This window comes from Chlamydotis macqueenii, chromosome 5 (assembly GCF_036417535.1).
Source record: "Chlamydotis macqueenii isolate bChlMac1 chromosome 5, bChlMac1.mat, whole genome shotgun sequence".
In the NCBI taxonomy this organism is placed as follows: domain Eukaryota; kingdom Metazoa; phylum Chordata; class Aves; order Otidiformes; family Otididae; genus Chlamydotis; species Chlamydotis macqueenii.
The window spans coordinates 54,546,263-54,559,246 of NC_141560.1; the positions used below are offsets into that span (position 1 = coordinate 54,546,263).

At 37.3% G+C, this 12,984-nt stretch overlaps 1 protein-coding gene across 6 annotated transcripts in view; it reads right to left on the reverse strand.

Moving 5' to 3' along the window:
- Positions 1–2,081: 2,081 nt before the first annotated feature.
- Positions 2,082–12,984, reverse strand: part of CPT1A (carnitine palmitoyltransferase 1A) — a 41,240-nt gene continuing 30,337 nt past the window's right edge. For all 6 annotated transcript variants that reach the window (XM_086748357.1, XM_086748355.1, XM_086748356.1 and 3 more), the window contains 5 exons: positions 12,748–12,882; positions 11,433–11,585; positions 9,088–9,192; positions 7,010–7,102; positions 2,082–5,706 (listed from right to left, as the gene is read on the reverse strand). In XM_086748357.1, coding sequence (XP_086604483.1) covers positions 5,620–5,706; positions 7,010–7,102; positions 9,088–9,192; positions 11,433–11,585; positions 12,748–12,882 — 573 coding nt within the window. In that variant the 3' untranslated portion in view covers positions 2,082–5,619. The remainder of the gene's footprint in view (positions 5,707–7,009; positions 7,103–9,087; positions 9,193–11,432; positions 11,586–12,747; positions 12,883–12,984) is intronic.

The window sequence follows — 12,984 nt, forward strand, 5'->3', positions numbered from 1 at the left end:
TTGTTTTGTATTTAAAGTACAAATTCCCTTGGAAATTATCTCGCATTGCAAGGAGCCAAAGATGGGCCAGGGCCCTGGCAGCGAGTAAGAGGTTATTTGTTATAATCCACGTAGCAGCTCTGGTGAGGCCACCCCTGGAGCACTGAGTCCCGTTCTGGGCTCCCCAGGACAAGAGACACATGGGCAGAGTGGTGAGGGTCCAACAAAGCACCATGAAAATGATTAGGGGTCTAGAGCATCCCTCCTACAAGGAAAGGCTGAGAGAGCAGGGACTGTTTAGCCTAGAGGTATAAAGAGGAGGGGAGAGTGCAAACGTGGAGCCAAGCTCTTTTCCGTGGCACCCAGTGACAGGACAAGAGGCAATGGGCACAAACTGACACACAGGACTTTCCCTCTGAACGTCAGGAAACACTTTTTCACTGTGTAGGCAACTGAGCACTACCGCTCAGGGAGGTTGTGGAGTCTCCATCCTTGGAGATACTCAAAAAGCCATCTGGATATGGTCCTGGGCAACCATCTGGTTGGACCAGATAAGCTTCAGAGGTCCCTTCCAATCTCAACCAGTCTGTGGAATAGCTGGCTTCCAGCTTCTGCTCTTAAAGCCCTTTCTGCAACTCATTATGTAAATCTTGGAATCATCACCTCATTTCAGAGATTTCAGAGTTTAGAAAACACATCAGACCTACGAGGCCACTACCATTTAAGATAAAAGATGGCTTCCTTGAAAGCAGAAGTTTAACCTGAACTTTTCATTTTATATATTAATGTCTGCATTTTTAGGAAATTTTGTGTGTTGTTAATAATAAAAAAACCCAAACAAACAAACAAAACAAACCTGCAGCTAAACCCACCCAAAATTTCAAGCTACCTTTCATCCATAAGGTGCCAATCCTGTAGAAACTGGAATCAATTTTTGCCTCACACTTTTGGCTACAAAATTCTACCCTGGGGGACCTGGGTCTGCAGCCATGAAAGTCAGGGATAAACAAAATGAAACAAACCCCAGGCTTTCTCCCTGCCTCTCAAAGGTTTTATCTAACAGCTGGGTTTTTTATTCTAGTACTTCTCAACAGGAGTTCATCAATCTCAGCCAGAGCAGATTAATCCCATGCATCATGTACAACTACAGCAACATTTTCTGAGTGTAAGATGTATCTTATACTTGCCACTCTTAAAAACAGGCAAAGGGAAGAGGGGAAAAAAAAAAAAAAACAAACCTAAAATAAATCAGTAGTTTCTGTGCCTAGAAAGTTTCCATACAGCATTTCTATTCAGACTGAACATATCAATTCACAACTTTAATATCCAGCCTTGGTGGGAAATGTTTGAAATACAGCCAGAATCTAACAGAGATGAAGTGTAAAAGTGGAATCCCTGTGTTCTTTCACATAGTGAAGGCTGCAACATCCAGAAAAGGAGCAAGCTAAACAACTGTGAAAATGGTCTATCACATAAAACTATTTGGTGGGTTTTGTGTGTGGTTTTATTTGGTTGTTTTTGTGGGTTTGTTTTTTTTTTTTTTTTTTATTAAATAGCAATTAAAAAATAAACAGTAGGTAAACCTTTAAAGAGTAAAAAAAAAATAAAAATAAAAAAATCCTCAAAAGTAGTCCCCAGTTTCAATGCAATTTCAAAGGAGTTTTCAGGTACTGGGAATCATTAGATAAAGCAAATAACATTTTAACAATGTTAACTTTCTGTGCCTGAACTAGTTCTCCACTGCCTTACCATTCATATCCTATGAATTAGTCACTGTAAAGATCAAACCAGTGCTATCCACTAGCTTGCAGACTGTTTCACAGAAACATTTCAGCAGTTATTTGGATCTCATGAAAAAAAAAAAGCTCATCTAAAGCAAGATCTATGCTGTTTCTTCTTTCTACAGAACCTGAAAAAGAAAAAAATATTAATTAACACATTTCCTACTAACTGGCAAAACATGCGTAAGTCACTACTAAAATAAACTGAATAGTCTGCTACTACCATTCCTAACCAAATTTAGTAGCAATGATTATTAAGCATCAAGGGAGCAGCAAGGGAGCTTGGAAGAAGATACAGAAGATATTAAACATTGTACTAAGTAGTGGTAATGGTGAAATTTTATTTTATTTTTTGAAGTCACAGAAGAGGAGTAGGAAATAGACACAAAGTGTTGGATGTAAATAACCAACCATAGATATAGAGTAATTGAACAAGATTTTTTAAAAACTACCTTAAATTAATATATCTTATCCGAGAAAACAGTTGGTATAAAGGCTGAATTGGAACCACAGTTTCCAAGGTCAGGCACACACTTCCTTAGTCCCTCAAAAACCCCAGCCCATAAAAGAATATTTAGTTTGGAATGGTGTTAGGACCAGACAATTGTTGTCCCGAAGCTTTGGTCCATCACCTGGTGTGCAAAGACCCAATCCACACACAGAGTGGAGGCATTGTCTTTTATTGCATATGTGTGCGCAAATATGGGTGCCTGTCCCAAGACAGCACACCAAGTCTTCAAATCTACAGTTATTTATACACAAAGCATTAACATATTCAACTTTCTAAACCATGTGCTGTTATTTTATTAAGTGATTGGTCAGAGTCTCTTCACCTAGCATGTAAATTAGTACGCACGTTCAGTCCTGTTACTCCGTCTACTTCTTCTGAGTCAGTGGTATGATTTGGGTAGAGGGTCCATGAGTCGGTGGTTGCAATAACCCCTGCTGGAATTACCTTTCCGCTAGTTTCTCAAGTAGCTTGGCAAACCTAAGCTGTTCTCCATGGGTTATTGATGGAGTTTGCAGCATTTCATTATTTTATGCTTCTTGCTTTTAGACAGGTCAGACAAAGGCACATTGTTTCAAACCTTAGCTCCCTAATTTCCATCAGTCTAGTAGGTTTAACTTTAACTTTTAGTATTTCAACATCACAATGGTAGCCTCTAAATGCACTTAATGCTCTCCTAATTTCTGGCATTAAATAGCTGAAATATGAAATTTGGAAAATGCACATTCAAGGTATTCCACAAATGCCACACTGCTACTTAATAAACAAGTCAATTTATTATCATCCAACCCGACTTTTACCACCTACTCAACTCTAACTTCGAGCTCTTAAATCACTAATTGAGAATAAGTGATCCAAGGTTTTAGTAAGAAATCAATAGTTTTTTTGGAATACGAACATTTTACTTTATAATAAAGTACATTGTACTAGGAGGTTCAAAGATTCCAATCTAGGTAATTTTAGTTACATTCCTATGGCTTTTGAGCAAAAAAGCAAGCAGTTTTACTGTATGTACACAATATTGAACATCAAGATTTAAATTAGTTATTTGTTAATAACCTACATTCACTGTGGATTTAAGATTTACATCCAAAAAGCATATTTTATTTACATGCTGTTGACATTTTAAAGAAAGTGAAATAAAATCTTATCTGTTTAGGAATTATGATGTTTCCCAACTTTAAAAAAAAAAAAATACATTTAACACCACAAAATGTTTAAAACATTTACAATAAAAACCAGCTTTCTGTGTCAATTATACTTACTCTCTAAGAATGTAAAATTGCATTGATAACTGCACTAACTACAATTAGACTTGAAACATTTAGAACCTGAGAGTCAAATCTAAATTTTTTTTTAAAGAAAAAACCTACAAGCTAATATGCCCTACTGTTAATTTAAGCACAGATTGGCCAGTGGTCAATTAAAAACAAAAACAAAAAACCCACAACTAAACCACAACAGTGCATTATTTCTGCAGCTCCAAAAGAATAGATCACCATAAAATTGTTGCAAGTAGTTTGATAAATTCCAGGCCTGCCAGCATCAGTAAGGCTTATTTCAAAGTGTCCTTTCTCACACACTGTATGTAATCAAATAATGAGTGTCTTTGGCAAATTTCTGTGAGGGTGCCTACATTTATGTAGGCATGCGTTTGCTTAAGTATGCATCTGGGATTTTGAGGTTTCCCACCTCAATACATAAAACATGAAGAGGCATAGAAAGTTGGAAATACTGGCCAGAAAACATTCAAAGTCTAATGAGAAGTTTTGTATCAATCCCAAAGGCATTTTAAAATCAGCATAGTCCTGGAGCAGCATTCACTGTATTACGAAACACCATGTACCTTACATTTAAAAAAAAAAAAAGAAAATAAAATAAATTGTTGTGCTAACAGGTACATTTACTGCACTGCAGGATGTAAAAAGTAACCACACCTGTAAAGCCTGGGGAAGATAAGCATCCTGCACAAAGTTACTCTATTTTGTAGTAGCAATTTTATTTCTGCACTTGGAAATATTATGCTCCTTTTTGAGTGAACTAGCTTTCCCCTCCATCCTTCAGAAAGTGTGCTTGACCAAGAGCATGTCCCAGGAGGGCTTTGAGCAGGCCAGGATTTTCCCATTCTGGACCTATTTTTCATGGCTTTAATAGTTTGCTCTTCTCCTGCAGATGGCTGGCAATGTAGTAGTGGTCCTGCCAGGCTGAAAGCAGGCCAGCTGCAACTGATCAGCCTCTTCAGGTGGCCTTGCTTCATAGACTATCCAACAAGTTGCATTTAAATAAATTGACATTCTCTGGGACTCAGGAACTCTTATCTCAAATGACCACCAAAACAAACACATGCCTATCTGCAGCTCTGAAACAAAGTTACTCCTGCATTTCATAGGGACTGATCTCTGATGTTTAAGATGGGAGCATTTCATTAGAGCTTTAAACCTAACTGCACCACGTGGCAACATATTCAAGTCTACTTATGCCACATCAGCCTAACTTACAAATTGAAAACTAGATCTGCATTACTATTACTTCACCTTCTTTGCCACTAAGACAATGTAAAACCAACTCCCAGCACAAACTTTTTTCCTGGGTTTAGGATCTTTCTTTTTCTAAGGCACTCACATCAACAAGCACACAGGTCCATGTATTTATATGGAAATAAAATCAACAATGTGGCAAATATGCTTGTAAGTAATAAGAAAAAATGCTAATTAGGTGACACATACTACTACCCAATGTAGCACTACCCAATGTTTTTTTTTCACAAAACAAAAAAAAATTCTACCACTTGGTATGTTATGGTGGGTTATATCAGGGACTTTTTTTTTTTTTATGTTTTACATATATCACCTTTAAACCCCCCTCCCCACCAAAACCAATGTAAACAGCCACAGGTTTTGTCATTCATTGACATAAAGCAACAGATACATTGAAGAACATTCTGGTATTAATAGCAAATTGAACTTTTTCTAGTATTTGAGTTTAAGGTGTGTTTTATCCCTTTGATTCTGGAATACAAGTAAACTAATTTTAAGTAAAGAAGAGCAAGTGTATACAAATGAAGAGAAAACTGCAGGAGTTAGAATATACATGACTTAATGCAATGATACTATACTTCATCCCTAGAAACATACAAGATTTCTAAAGTCATCCTTCGTGGAAACAAACTCTTCCAAACTACTGAAAAAAATAATGAAACATTTGATAAACTGCTAAGGTTTTTGTAGGTGATCAAAAAGATGTTGACTCAGTTTCTGCATCAACTACTGTTTGATAAACCTTGCTCTCATTCACTGTTCAGAAGAGTCCTCATCCCAACAACAGGAGATTGCTTCACACCAATAAGGCAAATCACTTGGTACAGTTGTTACTAAGGTTAAATAAAGCCCTGATGTCAACCATTGCTTTTTGGATGTTTTTTCCAAAACGATGAGAATCCTTTAAAAACAAAAACAAAAAACCAAAACTAAACACTTGTACTGTCAATTAACAGTTATCAATTAGGCAAAAGAAGGAATGTCTTAACATTTTGTAATTTTGGGGCTTACAAAAATTTGGGCATGTATTTTACCATAAAATGCAGAATATAAACCACAAAAATTACAATGCTACAGAAATAATCCAGGTTTATGCTATTCTGACTAATGAGTTCTTCATTACGCATTTACTTTCCTATAGACAGAATTGAGATAAACTCCTTTTGAAATCAGATGCATCTATAGCTTTCTGTTACTTCATAATAGCTGGGTTTCAGGCTTGCTTTTTATACAAGCTTTTCCAAAAGCTGATTTTTCAGAAAAGAATGTTCAGAAAGTATATGACTAATGACTTAGAAGCTCTGAAGGAGCAGAAAAACATTTTATATTTGAGTTACTATCAGAATCCTGAATCATTTGGCACTGAAACACTTGACTTCAGTAAGTAAAAAATACAGGGAAATTTACAGTACAAGCTAACAGGCATCTGAATAACAACCTGAACTATGAAAAAAACAAAGTTGTATTTCCTAATCTTTAATGATTAACCAAAGGCACCAAGATCTCTGACAAGTTAAGGTCAAAAGAGGAAAACTAGTTCAGCTATGTAATCCTGAACAAACTCTGCATGCTTATTAAAGTCATAAAAATCTCAAGGGGAAGGATGAATTGAAGGTCACTCAAAGTAGGCCTCAGCAACAGCAGGATATTGAATAGATGACATCTACCACATTCTAATATTGAGTGTTATTCTAACAAATTTTTATTAATTATGTTTCTTAATCACAGATTGCAACTTTTAGGCCAGCTTCTTTCAGTATTATTTAAACCAAGAAGACTTAAAGAATAGGGAGCATACATTTTACTCTGTCTTTACAACTGCAGCCAGAGACAAATGAAAGCAAAACTGTAATTAAAAAAATCAGAAGACCCCTATCTTAGTGTTTATGGGACAAATACGAGTAATTTTACATGAGTTCCAGGGAACTACATGTGTGTGAAGATGACTGGGCCACATGCTTTCTTTGTGCTTGGAAGCATAAGTGAAACAGAATCTGGTTTCCTTGGTTTATAAAGCTATTAAATTTACAGAAGCAGAGACAAAAAAAAGAGCCCACACAACAAAACAGCATACGTTGAGAAAGAAAAAACACATAACTGTATGTTGCAAATCCTACTAATTTTTTTTAGACAATGAGTAGAACAGTTTTATAAGCAGATATCATAATGCATTTATTACAACATAGGAGAGAACTGATCCTTACCGTCTCAGAACAAGATATTTTGCTGGAGACATGGAAATGGAAGGAATTTTCACCCAAGATAATATAAGAAACACCATAACCATCATCAGCCACCTAGGGGAAGAAAGAAGAGAAAACCAAGTTCTAAACTACTACTTTTTCCTTCCATTCCTAAGTTATCTTATACATAATTACATAATTCTTAGTGTGTAGTTTTAAAAATTAATTGCAATTTCTCCTCAAACAAAAATTAAGCTTCCACATTTAATGCATCATTTCTGAAGAGCGATTCCACTTAAGGAAACAATTCTAGTCTAATCTGAAGTGTGTGGAATTAATATTTTCTTAATATATCATGTAGTATTTCCCAGCTTTAGTATTTTGGAATAGAATACTTGTCCAAAGACCTTCTCCTATCAAAGTCTGGTCCTAAGCAGCTACACAGCTTCAGTGCTTAAGTAGAACGGAATAAAATAGTTCAGTTGTATACCTAAACATCCTGTTTCATGGGACCACTCTGCAGATGTAAACAAATACAGTATATAGATATGGAGTATATAAGCCTTGTGTTACAGAAACTTGCCCAAAGGCAAAGCCATCCAACCCTACAGCAAAGATACGATTCTGAACACTCATGAGCAGAGCTCTGGTCTGATTTCAACATTAGAAGCATTAACTGTCCCAAGTTTCAGTCTGATGTTGTATTTAAAGTATGTCTAATAAGCACAGACTGTTCTGCTGCTGCCATCTTTCCTCTCATTCCTAACTCAAAGGATCACAACTGTCAAGCTCTTTGCTGCCACTGCTGCTAAGCAGCCTGATAGTCTTATCTCTGTTAGTCTACAGGGCTATATGCATGCTACAGAATACTTAAAAAAAAAAAAATTAAAAAAAAAAAAAAATTCCCCAAACCAACAAACACCACACACACAGAAAGCCTGATATACTGAATCTCTGGGCTACTCCAGCAAACCAAAGCATAGTTTTTGTAAGGACACAAGAAACTATGACGGGAAATGTAAGCAGAGTTATTTGGAAAGCAGACAACTGATGGAAAAGAATTAAAAGAATGAAGAAATAGTAAAAAGGGAGCAGTTAATGTAGTATTAACAAAAACAAAGGGGAAAAAAAGCATTAGAAGTTCCTGCAGCCAAAAATTTATTTTATTGTCAGACTACTCCTTTTCAGGGATTCTAAATGCTGACTTTATAATCTGCTGGAGCAAGCCAGTTTCTCATGAATGAGCAGCATTGCAATAGCTAGGCTTGTTTGATACTGCAATTGAAACTCATTCCTACTTGAAGAACTACTGAAAACTGTATCAGAAAAATGAAGAAATAAATAAAAAACCCACAAAAACCAACTTCCAGCTTGACAAACCAGCCAAAATACACTGTACTTGTCATCCTAGTTTCTGTGTGGCAAAGAGTAGTCCTGTGATCCCTCCCATTGTTTTTCCAATAGAAATGATTTTTGAAAACAGATAAATCTAAGTGTATAGACCCATAAAGTCTGCTTATCAGATCTTGTTAACAACAATATCATAATCAATGGCCATGTTCAATTACCATGTTCCTGGTAAAATACTACAGCGAATCACAAGCTTGTTAAATCTTTAACAATACACTAGTTTCTTGAAAGTCTACAGAAGCTGTAGAACATGGTTTTATTCTTGACTTAGCCACTATTCACACTTAGGAGGGAAAGCAGAACAATGTGAGCAACTTAATTTTTTAATTAATCAGGAAATACAAAGAACAAGTATAATTACTTTCACAAATCTCAATATTAAAATCTAGTTTAAGTAATAAAGCATTTGTCACTGTAACAATAGCCTGATGTACAGAAGCTCTAGGCATAGGCAATGTGACAATCATTTCCTTAAGAATAATCCATTCTTGTAACAGGATATGAGAAAAAGGTGATGTAGATTTTTCTGAGCACATTCACGTCACAGGAAAGCATTAAACACATGCATTTAAAAGCATGTGTTGCACCCTTGATGTGCAACATTAAGGTATTACAGATCTGAAAGTTTTAGACTGACATATTCAAAATAAAACTGTTTTTAAATGGGTACTTGTATTTAGCAAACATACAGGTCCAAATCCTCCACCACAGGACAACATCTCAGGGTTCTTCTTTAGATCAATGTGTTGCTGTGGTGTCTGACTCGTTGACAGCCTCCAAGGCTCTGACAAAACCTTTATTAGATATGAAAGAGACGCAAACAAGTATAACACGCTGTTTAACAACATGCAACTTTCTCAAAAACTAGTCAAGATAAGTTAGAAAGCCTCAATAGAGCAATATTAAGGCAATTAAAGCAATAAATAATATACATTCCCATGTCAATAGAATTAATAATTAAGAAGGTTAAAAGAAACAGGTGAACTTGTCCTGATATACAGACCATTAACATACGAGGTCACAATATCAATTCCTCAGACAAAAAAAGTTCTTTCAATCATAGAATCATAGAATGGTTAGGGTTGGAAGGGACCTTCAAAGGTCATCTAGTCCAAACCCCCTGCAAGGAGCAGGGACATCCCTGACTAGGTCAGGTTGCTCAGAGCCTCATCCAGCCTGGCCTTGAACGCTTCCAGGGATGGGGCCTCCACCACCTTTCTGGGCAACCTGTTCCAGTGTTCTATAACCTGCATCGTAAAAAATTTTTTCCTAATTTCTAATCTAAATCTACCCCCCTCTATTTTAAAACCATTACCTCTCGTCCTATCGCAACAGGCCCTACTAAACAGCCTTTCCCCATCTTTCTTGTAGGCCCCCTTGAGGTACTGGAAGACCGCTATCAGGTCTCCCAGGAGACTCCTCTTCTGCAGGCTGAACAGCCCCAACTCTCTCAGCCTGTCCTCATAAGAGAGGTGCTCCAGCCCTTTTATCATCTTCGTGGCCCTCCTCTGGACCTTCTCCAATTGGTCCATGTCCTTCTTGTGCTGGGGGCTCCAGAACTGGACACCGTACTCCACATGGGGTCTCACCAGGGCAGAGTAGAGGGGGAGAATCACCTCCCTCGACCTGCTGGCCACGCTTCTCTTGATGCAGCCCAGGATGCGGTTGGCCTTCTGGGCCGCAAGGGCGCATTGCCTGCTCATGTTGAGCTTCTCGTCCACCAGCACTCCCAAGTCCTTCTCCTCAGGGCTGCTCTCAATCCATTCCCCGCCCAGCCTGTATTTGTGCCTGGGATTGCCATGACCAAGGTGCAGGACCTTGCACTTGGCCTGGTTGAACTTCATGAGGTTGGCACGGGCCCACCTCTCCAGCCTGTCAAGGTCCCTCTGGATGGCATCCCTCCCTTCCAGCCTGTCGACGGCACCACACAACTTGGTGTCGTCGGCGAACTTGCTGAGGGTGCACTCTATCCCATTGTCCATGTCGCCGACAAAGATGTTGAACAGGGCCGGGCCCAGCACGGACCCCTGAGGGACGCCACTCGTGACCGGTCTACACCTGGACATTGAGCCGTTGACCACCACTCTCTGAGTGCGGCCATCCAGCCAACTCCTTATCCACCGAGTGGTCCGTCCATCAAACCCATGTCTCTCTAGTTTAGAGAGAAGGATGTCGTGCGAGAAAATGGAAATGCTATTTCAAAACAGACAAATCTCATCTATAGTCTGGTAAATTCTGTGTAGCAGGTCTTATTAACAAGATCATTAACGACCATATTCACTTCCCAGTAAGATACTGCATCAAGTCAGAAGCTTGTAAAATATCTAACAGTACACATTTATCTTCAAAGTCTGCAGTAGCTGTAGAAAGTTGTTTTATTCTTGACTTAGCCACTACTCACATTTCGGAGGGCAGGCAGACAAATGTGAGTAGCTTAATTTGGAGGCAAGCTGGAACATATCTTTTATTAATCAGAAAACATGAACAAGTGTGATATTACTACTTTTATAAAACCCGACCTTAAAATCTAGTTTAAGTAATAAAGCATTTGTCATGGTAATAAATGGTGACATTAATATTGTGCATTTTTAAAAAAAAAGTGCAGTACACAGCTTCTTTAACTCACACTAACTTAAAGGAAAGTGATTTTGTCACACTTCCAAAACAACATTCTTGAGTGAAAACACACAGCCTCTGTTGTGCTGCCTTGAAAATATGTAAAAACCACAAGCAACCAATATTTTTCCTCTAATACTGACTACAGCTTTCTTGCAATCCTTAATAACATTTATTTTACTACAAAGCTCACAGAAAGCATTACTGTAGTTCTATTAATAAGTGTGTATACATAAAGCAGAATGAAATTCACTTGTAAGCTACAAGCAGATGTTAAGCAATGCTAGCTAAACTCTTACCTTTTTTTTTTTTCTTAGGAAAACCAGAGTTTTACAAGTATATCAGTAGATACCACAAAACACTAAGTAAGCAAAGGATTATTTACTGTAGTTAGTAGTTATCAATAAAAGTCACTTACTTCCTTAAGGAAAGGAGAATCTACAGCAAGGTACTTGGACACAACATAAAGGCAGAACAAGTGGCGGTCAATGCCAGCACCAGTCATAGCAAGACGATATAAATGCTGATGTTTGGCAGCAGCATGCCGAAAGAACTTCAGCTTATTTTCATTCTAACAATGAAAAAAAGATGAAGAAAAATCAGTTGAGTGAACTGGGTTGAAGGATAGAGATGCAGAAACTAAGTTACAGAAACAGCTCTCAAACCTAGAGCACTTAAGGGTCAAGTACAAGACAACGGATGCAACTAACACCAAATACTCGTATCCTCTGGCTCTTCAATCTCATGTATTCCATTTCTGGTGTTAGCAAATGTCAACTATTACCTGCTGTAAACAGTACATAATGAAAACAAATTTGTATTTTAAGTGTGATCTAATCCCAGAATCAAACATGATTACAAGTCAAGTTCACTTGACTTTAACTACGTTTACTTGACTTTACTACATTATTGTATATTTACTTTCTAGAAACATTGGTCTTAAGAAGTTATAGAACAGCAAATCTCAATATGATTTAAGAAAAGCTGGAACATTAGAACTTCTACCCATGCAGCTGTTACTCAGGCCTGAATGCAGTGCCTTCAGTACATTCCTATTTAACAAAATCCTCTTTTTCAGGTCAAATTTTTATTAACTCTGAAGAACTAGAAATCACCTTCAGCTTAGCAAAACCTACAAATGTAGTGATTTATTCCATCAACTGCATCTGTGGAAACTGTGAGCAGCAGTGGATTAAAGAACAGACAGCCCTCAAGCTGACCGCCCTCCATTCTTCCATTTTGACAGCAAACATTTTAACGAGTATCATCCAAGTTTTCCAAATCTTTTCCTCTGTTTGCTAATCAGAATATCACAAGAAAGATTTAAAAGCCCACTGAAATCAACATGTAAGAGAAACTACTTATTTCCTGTAAATAATACTTGCTTCCCTCTCAGAAAAGAAAGTCTAATGGTATAAAATTATTTGTTTTATAAATTTATGTTTGAGTTTTACAAATCACAAAAATTTCACAAGTCATCTCAGTTTTCTGGAGTTCAGGAACTGTAAGAAATGGCATATTTGGCTAAGTTACTGCCATTCTCTTTTGGTATAGCCTTGAATTTCTGCCATACGGACAGAAAACGTAGACAATTACCTTATGCTGCACTTCCTTCCTAAAAAAACAAAGGCATCACTCTGAGTGTTTAAAAACTATTTAGGAATTTATACCAATATCTAGTGATAACTCCTGTGCCTTATGGATCGTATAAGGCAACAACACCATAAACTTACACTTTCAGTGGGGTCTTCCATGGCTCGAACAAAATTACATGATTCAACAGTACACGAACGAACAGTTTCAGTCCTGCCTTCTCTGAACAAGCGTGTCATAGAGGCTTCATATGTTAAAGAAAATTTGCCCATGTCCTTCAAAAGGGAAAAAAAAAAAAAAAAAAAAAAAAAGAACTTAAAGGTTTACCCAGACTTTGTCCCTCTTTCTTAATTAACAGTTCAAGGTAAGCACACAGG